Source organism: Bactrocera tryoni, chromosome 1, assembly GCF_016617805.1.
Source record: "Bactrocera tryoni isolate S06 chromosome 1, CSIRO_BtryS06_freeze2, whole genome shotgun sequence".
Lineage (NCBI taxonomy): Eukaryota > Metazoa > Arthropoda > Insecta > Diptera > Tephritidae > Bactrocera > Bactrocera tryoni.
This window is the reverse complement of record NC_052499.1, coordinates 46,084,549-46,103,458: the sequence shown is the minus strand read 5'-3', so window position 1 is coordinate 46,103,458 and position 18,910 is coordinate 46,084,549. Positions and strand designations below refer to the sequence as shown.

Sequence of the window (18,910 nt, the reverse complement as noted above, 5' to 3'; positions counted from 1 at the left end):
ATGAGAAAAAGTACCTTGATGGCGGACAAAGTACTTGGCTTTTGGGTATTATGCATACATACATATATTTTACAAAAATTCCGAAAACGCCTCACAAATTTCCAAAAATCAAAATAGTTTTTATATTTGTACTATAAATGCTGGATATGCTCTAGAACCATGGTTAATTACACCATTCCGTACCCATCTCTCAGGAAGCCCAGAAGAAAAATATAATAAAAGACATGCAAAAGCGAGAAATATTGTAGAAAAAACAATAGGTGTTTTTAAAAATTGATTTAGATGTCTTCTGGATGCTCGTGAGCTTCACTACGAGCCATGAAAATCGTTAATGTTGCGGCAGGGTTACACAATAGGGAGGGTCGATTCCGGACTTTTTTCGATGCGGGATTTCTAATAGTGCGGAAAAGTTGCCTTAGTACTTCCTGATTCCAATGCAAATTTTTGTTTGAAGATCGAATTGCATCTTCAACCCCAACTCCGGCCTTGAAATTTCGGAAATTCGCCTAAAATCGTGAAATTGTCTACCTAGCGCCTGAAATACGCATCTCATGGCAAAATGTATAAAACAAAAGTTATTTGTCACGTCATTTGCTACCGAAATGTAATATGTGATCATGGCCGTAGGACGAATCGTTCCCAAGATACGAGCGAAAATGCGGCGCGCCACAGCGCAAGGTGAAAATTGTTGCAGCTCTCAGCTAACCTGTATTGGTCACCCAGAACCCACCGCGTGGAGGTGGCTGCTCTTCGGGTTCCTCCCAATAACAGCTTCGGATATTTTATAGAGATAAGCTTGGTCTGTGCTAAGTTGGGTCGGATTAATAACCTCAGAAGGTAATTGGCAGGATGGAAAACTTTCAAATTTGACAACAGGCAACTTCTCACAATCAGGGAGCAGTTTACCTATGTCGCCAGAGAATGTATTTGGACTCTTTGAGACACCATCTATGTGTTCGAAAAGAGCACGAAATGGAAGTTCGTTGAAATGTAGAAGACAAACAACCCGCTGTAATGGCCTACCTATTCTTTCTTCTAGTTTCCGAATGATTCCATCTTTCCAACCTGTGTTCGTGTTGGTGCCATCAGCACCGACAACTTCTTGATATTCCACATCAACTGAATTGTCTTGTAAATGTTGCCATATAGCTTGCGTCTCATCCTCAGCTGACCCGGAAGGAGAGGTGACGTGGCCAAAGTAATGACAACCAGGTTCCGCTATAAGAGAAATATGTTCCTCTTTGACAGTGTCGCGGTAGTACTTTTCACCTTCGCTGACTTGTGTAAGTCTTTGCGGCCGTCAAAATACAGCCCATATATAGAGTCAATACTTTCGGTGTTTTGGAGCTTAACTCCAACACTTTTTTTTGCCCGACTAATCTTGCATTTGTCAGTAACAAAGCTAGCCTGATCCTCTGTTATCAAACCTGCTTTTTTGGCATCCAGAAAAGCAGATGAAACAATCAAGGCCGCTGCTCCATCACTTACTCCAAATCTTTGGGCAGCTAAAGCAGTGTGTTCTAATACTAGTGTGTTTTGTTTGGTTTTAGAGGATGGAAAAGAAAATTCATCATCAGCATCGTTTTTGGAGGAATCCATGTGCGACGCACCTACATTTTTCTTTGTAATCTTTTTTGTTTCAGGTATATCAACACTTCCAATGCGACCAATTCTTCTGGTTCTCTGGTCCAAGAGAAATGGTTGTTCATTGATAGGAACTTTCCTTTCATTTGGACAAGTGCAGGAAGAAAAATAAATGCATTTACAAGCAGCGATGTTAAATAATTTTCCGGCAGAAGAGACAAAGTCGTCTCTTTTAGAGCTCAAACCTATTGGTTTCCTTAAAAACATTTGTTTAAGAGTCAGAAATTTCTTATGGTATGTGGTGAGCATTTGTACAACTCTGGTGTGTGAAACTATCGGAATAGATGACTTTTTGAAAGTATTTTCAATCTTTTTTGCAACTATTTCTGTAACCTCTTTACTCCTAGGTTCATAGTTGTCGCCTTGGAGTCGCCCTATACGAAATCTTTTAAACTGATAACACAAAAGAACATCCTGGTAAGTAGGTAACTGGGACTCAGAGAGATTGTAAGGATATATGCCAAACACGGGACATTTCTGTCTAAATTTAAATTTAGATACAGACATTTTGAGTTCTGTGTTCTGTTGAGAGAATATAAGTGATAGCACTCGGCGAAATCAACGACAAGAGTGAAGGAACTCGAAGAAAAAATATTTATGTGGAGACCAGTCCGAACGTGTCGTACGGCGCAGGGAAATGAATGTAAGTGATAGAACTCGGCGAAATCACCGACAAAAGTGAAGGAACTTGATGAAAAAATATTTATGTGGAGACCTATCCGAACGTGTCCTTTGGCCTAGGTGAATGAATGTGAGTGATAGCACTCGGCGAAATCAACGTCAAGAAGTGTGGCCGCAAGCCGATTTTCATTTTGCGCTGTGGCGTGCCGCATTTTCGCTCGTATCTCGGAAACGGTTCGTCCTACGACCATGATCACATATACCATTTCGGTAGCAAATGCCGTGACAAATAACTTTTGTTCTATATATTTTGCCATGAGATGCGTATTTCACGATTTTAGGCGAATTTCCGAAATTTCAAGGCCGGAGTTGGGGTTGAAGATGCAATCCGATCTCAAAACAAAAAGTTGCATTGGAATCAGGAAGTACTAAGGCAACTTTTTCGCACTATTAGAAATCCCGAATCGAAAAAAGTCCGGAATCGACCCACCCTATTACACAATGTTTGTTCACTATCGCATAAATGATGAAATTTTAGAAAATATTTCAAATCCAAATATTTTTACAGAAAATAATGAAATTTTTTATCATCTTATAATGATGCAGCTTCACGGATCAAAGAAACTATATTTGCAACACTTACACAAATATAATATCCTAAATGAATATTAACACAAAATATTTTTTACAGTTTTGTGATTGTAATTAATTATTTTTTGATATTGCTTGTAATTTTTTTTCCTTTCATCTCCAACATTTGCTATTTAAGATTTAGAAGCTTCATAAAATCGATTTGTTTTGCTTAAATCTCTTTAAAAATAATCTAAGAATATGTCCTCAAAGTTTTAGATGAGAATTTGAAATATTTTCGAAGCTAGAAGGAAAATAGTGACCGAACGTCTAGCAGATATATGAGCGATTGGGCAGAAAGCGAAAACTTTGACGCGCGATTTCTCGGTTTTTCATTTTTACGATTTTTCTTAATTGGCGGGCAGGATAGAAAAAAAACCTAACGTTGTATGGAACTGGGGCAAAGCTTATTATCTTTGGCATTAAATTATCTTCTAGTTAAACTAAAAAAAAAATAAGAAATGTCAAGTTTGAACATATTTTTAAACAACATAAAGTAAAATTTTTTTGGTCAAAAACCACTTTTTTCAATTTTTACAAAATTTCTAAAATTTTACACTTTTTTGGAATTTTTTTAGTTTAACTAGAAGATAAATTATTTAAAAAATATGAATCTCTTTGAATTTTTTGTTTCCGATAGAAATTGCGACCTGCATACTGCCCGCTTTCCGACAAATGCATATGCGAAATGCATCAAGCAATTGCTTCCTAAAGGCGGAATATCAAAGATTTCGTATCCAAAAAAGTTTGTGAATGATGCTTAAATATATAACTATAAACCCTAGAAATTTCGTTTTAATCAATTATTTTTTTTCTTCCCAAAAAAAAAGCTTCTAAATCAGGCTCCCCCCTTAATTGAATTCTTAGCAGATATCAAATTCTCCATAGCTATTTTGTGCCTTCCAATTTCTTCCACTTCGGTTTTTTTTTAAGTCGTTTTGCTTTTCAAATGCTCTGCCTAGTCGTCGTATATATATTTTTTTGGTATTCTTTTTTAAGTAAAAGTTGGTCTTTTCCTAATTCGGCTGTACATGTATCGGGTGGCCTAGGAGTACGTCTTGGCAGTGCTGGACTGCAGGTCGCTAATGGCATTGATAAGTCGGCCTCGGTGTCACTGTCAAATTCGGCTGGGAAGCCCATGCTCACTGTGTTCTCAATTCCATTGGTACTTGTCTGTAATGCAATTAGTGTTAACTCAGCTTCCTCTATTTCATTCAAATGGTGTTGTCTATTTTTGCTGACACCAGTAGCTAACTATGTATTCCTTTTCATTCTCCACCAATTTTCTTTTTATGAATGCCTTTCAATCTAGCCCTACCTAATAAAAAATAAGTCAAACAAGCTTTAAATTATCCTGTTACAACAATAAAAACTACAACTTTAATATATTACCTTCTTCTATCTGGAAATAACTTTGATAGGCGGATCAATACTATTCAGTTTCGCGCTCATATTTTTCAAAAAAGCTGCTGCTTCTTCTCTAGGGCACCTGATAAAACCCTGCGCCATTTCAGGTTTTTGCTGTAACAGCTCAAACATTAGTGCATATTGCTGCTTGGTGGTAATTACTTTAGACCTGCGGAAATCACATAAAAGATTATTTTACTCGTAATAAATAAGTTATGGTTTGAATTCTATTAAAACTTAATTTTTTTTAATTTACCTCTCCGTTAGTAAAAAAATTCCGAGAAAATAAAAAACTTAACGTTTCGAGAGTATTCAGTGAATGCCACTCTACGAATTTCGAACTTACGTTTGGAATTGTTCGAATTATATGTTAGCAGTTTCGTATCTTTCCCGAAAAAACAGTATATGATGGATTGCGCGATAGGGCTGAATGATACAAATAATGCACATATGTATATATGAATGTAAGTATATATCAAAGTAAGAATTCATTACAATAATAAAAATAAATACTCATTTTCGCAAATTAAAAAATTAGTAATGTATGTATGTAACAAGGGCATATTGCATATCGTCACCTGAAATGCAAAATAACGTATCATCAAAAAATTCGAAATTGAGTGTCTTATTGATTACGCTTCACTACTTCAAATTGCATACATAATATTACATATGTTCAACATTTTCAAGTTCTGCACTCAGATATAAACCAGTTTTAATCAATATTGAAATTTTTTTTCACTCATGTTCCATTTTATTTCGTGTTTCATTCACGCCAATGTAAATTTCCTAAAATGTTGTTACGTTATTTTGCATTTCAGGTGACGATATACAAGTTGTTATGATATATTAGGTTGTCAAATATCTCCTTTCCACCTTTTTGCTCTTTATTCAATGCTTTATAAAAAGTGTTTCACTAATCGGATTTAGTTCAAATATGAACCGTTTCGTTCGTTAATCTGTTTCCGTTTAGACGGCAACTTCAGAATACCCCCCTCTTAGAAGCCCCCCTCCTTATTTCCGAAGAACTCGGACAGCCTCTTTTGAGTTCAACTTTACACCAACAAGGGCGTTCGCCATGGGCAGAAACAGGTGGTGATCATTTGGCGCTATATCCGGGCTATATGGTGGATGCGATAAAACCTCCCATAGCTTCTGATGAGTCCTCAACGAAGTGTGTGGTTTGGCGTTATCCTGGTGGAACACTCCTCCCTTCCTGTGGGCCAATTCTGGTCGCTTCTGGTCGATCGCCTGCTTCAAGCGCTCCAGTTCGCAGTAGAGGGTAAATTTGCACAATAAGAAAAGGGTTGCCATGGTTTTTTTGAAGCGCGAAGCGGATGATGCAGAGAGTTTAACTAAAATAAAATAATTAAAATAAAGCTTTATTTACAACAAACATTAATGTAAAAGTTGTAAATTTTTCAACTTTAAATGCAAATATCTTTAAAACTATAAGTAAGCTATATATGTATATTTTCGTGATCTGGAGAACGTCACCTTTCCAGTGATATCAATTTTATCCCCGAAATCCGGGGATGCTATTCTAAATTTTACCCTTATTCGTACTAAATGTTGGGTGTTTTAATTTAAATGCCCAAAAATTATTGTTTTGTCCAATCTGGCCATAATGGAAAATGTTATAAAAAACGCTAATTTTGAAGCGCTCTCACACTGGAATAAGTTGGACATCCCTTTATTCATAATTAACTATCTGTCGCCTTTCGGTGCTGTCATTGGCTTCTTCACGTTCGCCTGTCATTTGTTAGGGCAGCAGAGTTGCCATCGCTTACAGTCGGCTTTCCTGACCCATCGTGGCGCCCTCGCCCGAGGTGTTGTCATTTTCATCGTCCATATCGTCTGCATCATACGGTCGTGTAATGACGTTGTGTTCGTTCGGCATGAGATAAGTTTTCAATTACATAGCGATCATTTGGCAAGACTTTGGTAATGATCAACAGTCCGCCTTACTTACGTGAAACGGCATTCACTAATCTTGATATAATAGAAAGATTCCAATCGAAAATTCTAAGAACAATTACGTGTTCATCATGGTACATGCGTAACAAAAATATCCATAAAGACCTTAGTATTCCTATGAAAAGAAGAGATATGCCTGCGTACTAAAGAGCAACGTATCACCAACACAGCTCAATCACTTGCTTAAGCCTGTCTAGTTTTTAAATAGATTTAAGATTTTATAACTTATTGTTAGGCTTTAAAAAAAACAGATCCTTATTGGATTGGATAAGATAATATTTAAAAAAAAGCTCGTGATTTCTAGCACTAACTGAATTACATGGCTTGTTGGGGTACTCTTGACTGCTAGTAGGATCGTAAATTTGGTAAATGAGTCTACGATTACCAATACAAATTACCGGTCACAGTCGCTGATGAAAAGTAAAGACAACTTGAATTTTCGTATTCAGCTGAACCCGATTGATTTATTGAATTCGGCTTTTTATATTATAATTTTGCTTATATAGCTACAATATACAATATTGTCATATAGGTAACATATTTTTGCTTACATTACTACGGCTTAAAGATAATACTAAATATATTTTTGCTTACATTGCGAAATTTACAATTTTCGGTTATAGTTTTTATTTACTTATTTCTTTTTTCTCTATCACTTCCATTCGCAATAACTACGTGATTGCTGACAGAGCTAACTCCCCCTTCTTAAGTATCAGCGTCTCGCTGATAAAGTAATTTGAGGGCAATCGGTTGAATATCTATTATTGGAGGAATAAATTGAAACTTCTTTTGGTATTATCAACCTTGTGTAAAAATAAAGAGTTATATAATAATGCTGAGAAACTGTAACTTATTGACATGATATATTTGGATGAAATGTAATCTAATTTTTTGACGTTCGTCAGGTGAAGTTGATGAATATTGTAAATCTAACTTAATCTCTTTTTCAGTTAAATTTTTTTAAAATATAACAGGTAAGATTTGGTGTGATGTTGTCTGTCAATTTGTATGATTTATTTTCCCTAAAACGACACGACAGGATTGCACGACAGTGAACTGTAAATGGCGTCGTGAAGGCTGCTACATGCACACGACATGACATAACAATGGCCCGCATATACACAAAAGACGGAGGTAACAGATTGCACAAACACATTGATACATTTTCAGCTGTTCACTAACACTGTTACATTTTCTGGAATTTTCAATTGAATGGGAGATTACGTAAGTAAGATAGAGAAAAACTATCGACATTCTAAACATATTGTAATGTTAACTTGCTAGAATAGGAAAGACGAATACCCAATTTTTCAAGAAGAAGAAAACGAAAAGTGCAGTTTATTTTGGATTTTAAAGAGGTAAGTTCGTTAATTGATAATTTGATATTCTATAATTAATTTCTTATATGTTTATTATTAATTTCTTTTATATATTATAGAAAAAAGGAAAAAGATTAAGAAGGAGAAAAAGGTAAGCATTGTGAATTGAATGTTGTGTGTATAATTAAAAATTTTAACATTACAGAAATCATTTGGACTATTTGGAAAATTCAAATCTATTGCGTATAACAAACAAATAAGAGAGTAAGTTTTGAATTATTAAAGTTAAATAGTGCATATTTAATTCAAATAGATGTTATAATTTGTGCATTTTTGTGAAATATGTAATTTGTGCGTTATATCTACATACATATGTACATATACATACACATACGTATGTACATACATGTGTAAATGTAAAAAATGTAAAATCTAAATTTAAACGAATTGTGCGGTTACAATTATATTGTGTCGACTTTAGTATACCGTCCCAAGATTTCGGGAATAAAATGGGTATGGTCGGATAGAGGAGGTCCTTCAGATCAATATTGCAATCCTTTAGTTGATCTTAAATAAATATAATTGAACAAAAATTAATATTAGGAAAAATTCACACGAATTAGTGAAGTGTTAGTGGACATAAAAATGCGAAATATAAGTGTAAAATTAATTTTAAATCGAAAAATACGTTCTTCAAATAGTGGTAATTTTCAGCCTTAAACGCAAATATCTCGAATATTCCCGCGAGTATAAGTATATATACTCTTGAACTGAAGAACCTCCTCTATAACTAAAAATGTTCACTTATTCGTTTAAGATATCTGTTCGTATGCAGAATATCTAAATTTGTTTAAAATAAAAACATTAGTGTTTCATAATGAATAAAAGTGAACATATGTAGTTCGAATATACATATACGCATTTCTGCTCCGAAGCATGATTTTAAAAATTAAATTAAATTTAAAATATCATTAATCATCACCTTTTTTATGATTTTTTATAGAATGAATTTCGATGACCTCGTGCAAGAAATGGATTCCGAAGTTTAATGCTCACAACCGTTGAGCCCCCATAGAGGTTGTATTGAACATAAATATTTTTCATTTTTTAATAATATTTTTTTTACAGATAAAGTGTTTAAAAAAATATCTTACAACCTAGTTTGCGCTCCTCGAGTAGAACCATCACAAATTGTGGTACCGTCACCATCTTCTGGCGGCCATGCAGGTGTAATGTATTATTATATACGAGTAAATGTATTAATATTTGCTTTATAAAAATACATTTTTGTTTTTCAGATATAATCCAGAAGCTGGATGCCATTGAGACCCGACTCACTGCCATTAAAAAGTCCCTAACAGACAAAGTAAGTAACGCAGTATTACATTACCAAATTAAAACAGAAGCTAATTTTTATATTTTAATTTTCTAGATGCCAGAAAAGGCCGAGGTGCAGGCGCAAAGCAAATTATTGCGCGAATGCCGCGTCATAGCGGCAAAGACGCATCATTCAATTATCCGCATCACCGGTGACTTGGAGGACGAACATTACTTGGAGCTCGCTTCGAAGCTGCCTATGTCATCGGAAGAGCACGTGCGCTTCGTAGAAGACAAACTTTTACAAAAGGAAAGCACGGATGCTATGGTAAATATTTCGTTTTTAAATATTATGCGATTGTAATATAATTTACTGTGTTTTTTTTACAGATGCGGCTAATATTGAAGTCAAAGAACGCAAAAGGCAGTGTGGACGGCGTACTGCGTGGTATATTTTCTAACGATCTAATGTACCACTACACTTTAGAGGGGCGCAAGGAGAAGGGATCCCTACTAAAGCTAAAGTGCGTAGGGTTAGTTTTTGGTAGGTTTTTTTTACTGATATATATTTATCATTTTAGATATATTTCCTGACAAGGATAAAAACACTATCTGTGGGGAGCTCCGGAAATTTGTGGCCTTAAGCGACAATCGTTTTAAGCAAAAAAAAACATAAACTTAAGGCAAAATTAATATAAGTTTTCTTATTATTACTTATATATATTAGTTTTAAGTTGTAAATATTAGTTTTAAGTTATACAAATTGGTTTTAAGTTGCACATATTTGTTTTAAGTGGTATATATTAGTTCTAAGTTGTACATACTAGTTTTAAGTGGAAGTTTCTAATTTTACTTTTATAAATATGAATTTTTAGAACTATAATTTTTATACTGAAATAAACTTAATTTGTATTATTTTTCTGCCGAATGTAACAATAATAGGCAAATTATTAGTTTAAGTAAATATTTGATTATTTTGATTTTATTATTAAATAAAGCGAAATAATAAAAAAAAACTGAATTTTATTTAAAAGAATTGAATTTGCTAGAAGTAACAAATGGGTAACAAATAATCTTGTTACTGCTTATTCCTACTAACATGTTTATATGTTATAGGTAACAAACTGATAACCAAAATAACACTAACAGATATTCGGGTAACAAATACTTTTTGTTATCCATAACACATAGGTAAGCTAGGCGCTAACAAAAGAATTTGTTACCCGTAACATACTGTGAAGAGATTTGCTACCAAATGCATGTATTCTGTTAGAACAAGGCAGCATGCGATATTTGCCATTGGTTAGAGCGAGATAACCATTGAACATCAAATAGCTATGTGTTATTTTTTTCCCACTCTCTGAACAAAAGTAACAAATATTTTAACGAATGCAAAAGTGAACAATAACAAGTCGCTTACACGTTTGCTAACAGCTACCCGTCTTGCAGGGATCTGTCCATTTTGTATGTAGACAATTTCGTTATTGCCATACCTTTCACTTCAATGAAATTTTAATATTGTGTTCAAAGTGAAATTTTTTATGCAAAAATGATGTAAATAGGTAAATTTATTTGTTTTAAATTATGAATTTTTATTACAAATTATATAACAGAGCTATTTTATGCTTCTCTTTGTAAAATAACGTCAGGTTTGTTAGAGCTTTGAAACATTTTGCATTTAACGAGTGGAATCCTCTCCTCTCTGCTCTCTTCTCTACTGTCGTCAGCAAATTTAAAAATATTTTTAAATTAGCGAGAGCGACAACTGAGAGCCTGCTGTCATGTAGTCGTGTAGCTGTCTAAATAACTGTGTCCATAAGAATGTGTGTATTTTAGTATTTGAGAGATGTAGCTTGAAATCTGTCGCTCTCTATGTGTTCAGCACAATACTCATATTTCAATGAATGAAATGTTCGACAGTGTTCGGTTTGTATATCTTCCCCTATACCCTGATTTACTCGTGCAATTCTATTCTATTTCAAATACATATGAATTTCCATTTTTTACCCATCGAAAATTTGTAACATGCGCACATGTTCAAAACTGATGAATATTTTTTTTTACCACACATGATTCAAATCAATCCAGCAGAAAATTTGCTGTACTCGTGACTTACCCGTAATTACACATTCGTTCGATTCAAGCAATCGTCGCAACGCTATGAACTGACATGATACGATTTGAACCGAAGTTAGCCATACCCTTTACTCGTTCGTGATTGCCGAAGAACAGATTGTTCATGTTGCATCAAATCAGTTGACTCTGGCGTGTTCTCGAATTGATCAACAATGTTGTCTATGATGAAATGAATTGATTTGATTGCGTTTTTGGCACGACTGTCGGTTGCATCAGGATTACTCGGGAGCCATTTCAAGGTTTTCATTTTGTGTGATTTGGTACTCCTCTTGTGGAAATAGAGTGCTTGTTTTCCTGATTTGATAGCGAACAATAGGCCTAATGTCATTGATAATCCGTTAGTAATCGTCTAAGTCAATGGTGGGTATAATTTTGTAGTACCCGTTCGAAATTTTCGGTATTCCCTGTTTTATTGTGACTAATGGGCTCTTAACATATATTCTTAGATGTGCACAGTAGTTGCAGTTAAGCATAGTAACAACCTAAGAAGCCAGTTTTTTAAATTAAATTTAATTGCATTAAAAGCTCACCATAAAATAAGGCGGTACATGACCCTGGCATTCCTAAAAAATGTATGGAAAATGTAGACGGTTTTGGACATGTGTAAGTCATACGAGATGTTCGCAAACTTTTGAATATAACTCCAAATTTTTCATAGGTGAAAAAATCAAGCTTCTGGGGGTAGGCAAATCACCTACTTTTAAGAACGATAAGTTCAAAAAGACTTTCCGAATCGATCGTTCCACGTTTCAATATTTGGTTGGTCGTTGCTATTTCATTGGAAAAGCGAATTGGTATCGGGCTTTATTCATTAGCTTCATAGCAGAGTATAGAACAGTGGCAAGGTTATTTGGGATTGGTAGAACAACAGTAGGTAAAAAAAATGGTTCTTGAGGTGTGTAGGGAAATTTGTACCGTATTCCAAGAAACAATGTTGGACGGGTATCCACCAACACAAGCTAAAATCGAAGAAATTGTTAATGGTTTTGAATAATTGGTGTTTCCTCAATACTATGGAGCTATTGATGGATGTCACATTGAAGTGAAACCTTCAAAATGTGAAGTTTCAGATGATTTCAATTTTAAAGGATGGTATTCAACAATTCTCTTTGCTGCTGCAGGCTATCGTTATAAGTTCACCTACATATATAAACATATGATTACCTGGAAGATGTAACGATTCTTCTATTTTTGAATGTTCGGCATTAAAGGCTTATCACATGAACAATGAGCTATTTGAAAGACATTTCAAATTCATTGAAGGTGTAAAGGTACCGATTTTACTTATTGCGGATTCAACGTTTAAGCTTTCGCCATACGTAATGAACCGTTTCCGTTTTCAGTTGACCAAATAGAAGGTGAAAAAATATTCAACAAAAAATTATCTTCTTGATTCTGAATTTGATGCAATGAAGGTATCGGTAAGTGAACACTCCATTAGCAAAATACCGGGTAGTGAGTCATCGTTCGCTGAAGTACAGGCTGATGAACGTTTTTTCGAACTAATAAAAGATGAGCAGAAAATGATGCAGATGTATTTAATTAAATCCTTAGAAAATGAAGAAAAAGTAATCAAGTTACTAGAAGAAAACATCACATTGCTTTCACCGTTAATAAATAAATAAACATTTTATATTTATTTTGTACATTTGTATGGTATTACAATTATACTAACGGGTAATAAAATTAGTCATTAATGCGTTTCTTACAGCAATTCCACTGTTTTTGGTATCACTTACGGAAATGCTTCTTTTTGGCTGCTGCCATTTACTTTGGATGTCTGACTGCTGAATCCAACACTGATTGATGTTATCGTTTCTGTTGTTGCAATATTATGCATAATACAGCATGCTTTTATAATTGTGTTCATATTTTTTATGTTAACTTTCAAACCTTTCCCAATTTTGCGAAATCGCACTTTCAGATGACCAAATGCATTTTCAACAACAAAGATTCTTCACAATTCGGCTCTAAAAACAAATGATAATAATAATATGTATTTTTAAATAATGAATTACATACCGTCAATTGAACTTTCGTCCATTACTTCAAATAAATTGTTTGCTTTAAAGCTGCCCAAAACCTTATGCACTTCGTTGTAGAACTCCCACTTTGACGGAGATCCGCCAATACGACCAATTTTACGTTTTTCTTGCCTAAAAAATGTTAGATTTAGAAAAATTAAAGAAGAATATTTCGGTAAATGGATTGGTTCTTACATACCTATATCTTTTTTTAGATAAATTATTTAACCGCGTATGCATCTCTACAGCATTCAAACATACCTCGTGCTAGTTTTTCAGTTGTGCGCAAATGTTTTGTAGCACATGATTATTTTTGTGAGTTCCTCGTAGATTTTCCATGTTTTGGCCCAAAACTTAAATAAGGGACTTCGTCTCAGAAGTCCCTAAATAAATGCGCGTTTTTTCGTATTATTTTCCATTTTTCGTTTATTATTATTTTTTGACAGAATATTTCAAGGAGCTTTTGTGTAAAAGCTTTTAGCAAACTTTGCTATCTTTTTTTAGCTGTGTTTATACAAATACCACAATGAAACGTCATAGTATTGTTACCAGCGAAATACTACTTTGCTCATATAGTATTTTGCTAATATTTGGTGACACATATGTACTATATGGTATTTGTACCTGTCTGTCACGGGTATTTTTGTCTTTGCCTCTTGTCTCTATCTTAAAAATTGGTCTGTTCTTCTTTTTTATTTGTTTGTTTTTTGAAAACTATTTTACCTGGTTGTTATTTTTTTATTTTATTCCTTTTTCCATTGTGTCAGGTTAACATTTTCTTTTGATTCCTAATAAGCTGTTGACAATGTCCTTAAAACTTTTAGGTCTTGGTAGTTTTTTCTATTAGTTCTTCCAAAAAAAAAAAATGTCGGCTGGCTTTCTGTTTGACGCTGAATGAATCGTATTATTGTATCTATCTACAGCGATGGTAATAATTTCTTTAATTTAATAGTCAGTATATTCGAAGGCATCTCATTATTTCAATTATAGTAGAGTGCACGCGTTCTATGGCTTTTCTATGTTTTTATCCTAAAAAATTTCACAAATTTCGAAAATTTATCTATGCACGATATACATATATGTATCTTTCACCTGCGACTTCAATAATATCCATGTGGAAGATTTCGGTGGGTGTAGCTTGGATTTCGGGTTTGCAAGCTCGGCGATCGTATTTTTACAGTGACAAATTTCACAAGTTTTTGTGTAATTTTTTATTAGCTTGGCCATTTGAGGAAAATAATATTTTTCCAATATTTGTTCCTTGTTTTCTGTCCCATGCCGATGCGCTCTTTTCTTCTTCTTTGATAATCTGAAACTTATCTTCATCACTATAAACATCTTTTACAATTCTTTGGTAATTCTAATTTTAAATTGTGAGAAATATTTCTTGTAATAAGGCCATGTATTGTTCCGGAATTTCGACTCCATTTACTATATATGGGTTAAACATATTTTTTTAAATGCTTTTTATGGTTTCTTTATTAAGATATGTTTCTGCTATATAGTGTCTAAGATAATTTAGATGGGGTTCTTAATGACTTTATAACTCTCGTCCTTCAGAAATAATTACACAGGCCAACACTCAATTTGCTTCTTTGAATTTATCAACTGATTCTATCAGCTCTAGTTTTCATGATATAGCTTTTTTATACCCTCCATTTATGACCTCCAATTATGGCCGTCTGTTTTTTTCCAAATTTTTTTTTCATCAACATTTTTTATTTGCTCTTATAGTTATTGCCAAAAGAATGACCAAATTTTTTAAGTATTTAAGAAGTAAAACTTTTTCATAGGAATATAAAAAAATAAAAAGAAGTAAAACTGTTTCAAACAGATTTATTAAAATAAAAAAAAATCTCACAAAGCATTAAAATATATATAATATATATTTATATATATAATTCTAGTTACAAAATGTAAAGCTTCTTTTAAGAGACAATCTGGAATGAACAGCCGGATCAGAGTCTCTTTGCAAATTCCAACAGTAGTCTGCCATCATATGTGTATCCCACCTTCCCTGGTACCGATTCTCCATAATTTTGATATCTTGGTGAAACCTTTCTCCTTATTCTTCGCTTAAGTTACCCAAATTTTCGGGAAATCGGTCCAAGTGACTGTGCAAATAATGGATTTTAATACTCATGTTGAAGCCAAGGTCTCTGAACTTATCCAGCGTATTCTCCACTAATTGAACACAATTTGAAGCTTTATTATTTCCCAAGAAATTTTTTATAACTTGCACGAATGATGCCCACGCATTTCGTTCAGTTTCGGTAATTGACTTATTGAAATCGTTGTCATTCATATACTGCCTTAGTCCTGCTCTAATCTTATCTCTACTTAGATTAGGCATTTTGCTGCAAATATATGCAAAACATTCCCCATCGCGATTCAGAGCCTTAACAAACTGCTTCATGAGTCCTAATTTGATATGCAACGGTGGTAGGACGATCTTTTCACGTGGAGCTAAAGCTTCATTTACAATATTTTTATCGCCAACAACCATTTTTTCTTTCGTAGGCCAATATTTTTGCTGCAAATGTTGTTGCTTGGATCTGCTATCCCAGAGACACAAAAAGCAAGGGTACTTAGTATAACCACTCTGTCAAATGATCCATTGGTGGTCTTGGTATTTTATCTTTTTTATCACTAATGCAATGTTCTATTCTTCTTTCATTGTTGTGGAGTGCGCAATTGGAATTGATGCATACACATTGCCGTTGTGCAATAAGACGCACTTCACTTGGAACTGTCCACGAAGAGACGCCAATCGCTAGGTAGATACTTGGATAGCCCCATTTCCTGCATAAGACCATTTATATTATTACAAAACACCAGATTGCCTTCCTTAGTAAAAAATGTTAAAATAGCTTTATCCCTGGTGCGGTAATAAGTTAATTTTGTTCCACGTTCTAACAATTTCTTATCATTTAACCTCGAAGATAACACTTCAGACGCTTCTTTTGATAAGGCCAAATGTCGAATTAAGTTATTCAACTCGCATTGATTAAAACGTTGAGGAATAGTTTCTGTGTCTTTGAAAACGCTGTCGCAATCACTTAGATCATAAGCGGAATTATGTTCAAACTCCGAACTCGGCTCTGGAGAATCATTCAGTTTTGGAATGGGAACATCTTCGAAATGGGGAATTGGACGGCGTGCTGACGGTAAATCGGGATACTGCCATTTATTTCGATTTTTCCTATTAATACCACCAATGCTCACTAAACCGAAGTAACAGTCGTCCAAATGATTTCTGGGCTCTCTCCAAACCATCGGCGCACCAAACTTAAGCCTATTTCGTTTTCCCTGGGTCCACTGTCGCAAATTTAGACAACAAGTATTGCACACAATGTGTGGAGCCCAGCTTTTATCTTGGTTACCAAGACCAACTCCAAAGTAATCTAAATACGATTTTTAACAAATTCGGAAATAGGTCTTATGTTTTCTTTAAAGGTGTATTCTCCACAAATGTAACAAAATGTGTCAGCGTAATTTTTACACCGTTTCTATTGGAAGTCATTTCTATTTAGATCAACCACTTCTTACAAGCAACTAACTTCCGATATGCAATTGGAGCGCAATAAGAAAAAATAACGTCCTCAATAATATTATATAAATACAATTCCCGTTAATCAGCTAGCAACTACACAAAAAATAATATTTTCGGAAACTGCTTGTACCGAATTTTATATACCATCCAGTAAATGAGTTACTAAGTTAAATTAACCGAATTCATCAAAAAAGCATAACTATAAGTTGACTGGAGGGTAAAATATACTTATGAAACGAAATAAATATTTGAATTAAAATAAAATTTTAAGGTAAAAATATTTACAATATTTTAAGGTAAACATAATTTTGGCGAAATTTTTTTTTCAGGTCATAAGTTAAGTGGAGGGTATAAAAAAGCTATATCATGACAACTAGAGCTTATAGAGACAAACTGATTACAGATTTGAATTCAGCGCGCCCAAATTAACTAGAATCAGTTGATAAATTCAACTAAGTTTTTTAATTTTGTCGGGCTGTGTTATTTGTGATTTAATCAGAAGATGTTAAAACCTTAATTTCCGTCGGTAGCCGGGATAAAGCGTCGGCAACATGGTTAGTTTTACTGGGTTTGTATTCTAATTTATAATTATACTCTTTTATTCCAGCCTTCCAACGCTGAAATTTTGCATTGTTATTACTATTAGTCAAGACGAATGTAAGAGGTTGATGGTCGGTTAATATTTTTATTTCCTTTGCTCCATATAAATAAGTCCTAAGTTTATCAAGTGTCCATTAGATAGCAACCATCTCCTTTTCAATAGTAGAATAATTGTCTTAATTGGTTTATCTTTGCCAATTTCTCTTTCTCAAAGAACAGCTTCAATAGCTATTGTTAAAATGAAAGCTTTTGTGAAGTCCGAAAATGTAAGAATTTCTGAAGACATAAGTAATCCCTTTAAATCATTAAATGGTTTTAAACATTCGTCATCTAGTGAAATAGCAATTTGTGCGAATCCTTAATAAATTACCTGTAATAGGAGGCTAATCCTAGAAAGCTTTTTAGCTGCTTCCGTTGCTGGTGCAGAAAATAAGTGATTACTAATTTGTGGGGGACTAACCCCATTTTCTAACTCACAGATTCTGGTGCTCATAGCCCTTATTTGTTCAATTTTCAAATTAAGGGCGCCTACTTCTCTTGTGCAGGCGGTTACAGGTGAATTTCTTTGGTTTGGTTCTCGTGCCACACCAGAGGATTATTATTTTTATTGAAACACTTTTAGGGTTCTTTTTTTTGCACAGACTTTTTCAATTTTTGATAAAAATCACTTAGTTGATGAAAAGTAAAGACAACTTGAATTTTCGTATTCAGCTGAACCCGATTGATTTATTGAATTCCGCATTTTATTATAATTTTGCTTATATAGTTACAATATACAATATTGTCATATTGGTAACATATTTTTGCTTACATTACTACGGCTTAATGTTAATACAAAATATATTTTTGCTTACGATGCTAAATTTACAATTTTTGGTTATAGTTTTTATTTAATTATTTATTTTGCCTCTATCACTTCCGTTCGCAATAACTGCGTGATTCGTTGCGTTTTTAACTTTTTGTAGTTTTCGTAGTGATATCGACTCTCTAGTCATCCGCCAGGGTTTTTATTTAGAGCAGAACCCACATATGACATAGCTCTTTACGTAATTGCACATTCGGGGAAACCAGAAGAGATTGAGGATTCTGTTTATTGTTTTCTCATACGACGTGCCTTATTCCTAACTATCTGGAACCTTATCAGCTTCGGAACAACCCATATTGGTTTGTGTCGTCTTTTCGATATAACGTTGATTTCTTTGCGTATACGTAATATTTGAATTTGAACTTTTCAACTGGTTCCAATCGCGAACGCTTGAAGCTAATAGCTGTGAAAACGTTTTGCCTTGTCTGTAGTGAAGCAACTAAAATATGATATCGGATGCAGTTGTTTATTCTCGAATTGCAGCAAAAAGCGGCCTTACGAGCGTAGAGCTTCCATCTGTATGTAGTTCGTGTTCGGTTTCGATGCGGTAGCTCACTATAGTTGGTTGCGACGATAACGCGATTCAGTTGGGAATTTAACTGATGCCCAAAAATGTTATCGTTTGCGTGAGCAGCTCACATTTGTTGACTTTCAATGTAAGTCCACACGCCCGTAGTACATGGAGTACACGGGAAAGTTTTATGTACAACTCGTCGAAGGAGTTGCTGCCAACTAAAATGTAGTGCAGCACGTCGCCTGTCTCCACTTGTCTTTGGATTTCTGCCATGAGTCTAGTAAACAAAGCTGGTGTATTCTT

General features: G+C 34.1%; 1 protein-coding gene across 1 annotated transcript; it reads left to right on the top strand.

Annotated features, from left to right (window-relative positions):
* Positions 1-7,836: 7,836 nt before the first annotated feature.
* Positions 7,837-9,689, top strand: LOC120766503. The gene is made up of 7 exons (XM_040092060.1): positions 7,837-7,862; positions 8,602-8,675; positions 8,727-8,827; positions 8,897-8,964; positions 9,031-9,243; positions 9,306-9,439; positions 9,497-9,689. The coding sequence occupies exons 5-7, from the start codon at positions 9,031-9,033 to the stop codon at positions 9,507-9,509; spliced, it is 360 nt and encodes a 119-aa protein (XP_039947994.1). The 5' UTR covers positions 7,837-7,862; positions 8,602-8,675; positions 8,727-8,827; positions 8,897-8,964; the 3' UTR covers positions 9,510-9,689.
* Positions 9,690-18,910: the final 9,221 nt, after the last annotated feature.

What these genes read in the sequence shown, in the direction of transcription:
- LOC120766503 (XM_040092060.1), top strand. Translation starts at nt 9,031, where the DNA reads ATGCCAGAAAAGGCCGAGGTGCAGGCGCAAAGCAAATTATTGCGCGAA. An exon ending in AGGAAAGCACGGATGCTATG is followed by an intron (nt 9,244 to 9,305) that starts GTAAATATTTCG and finishes TTTTTTTTACAG; the next exon opens with ATGCGGCTAATATTGAAGTC.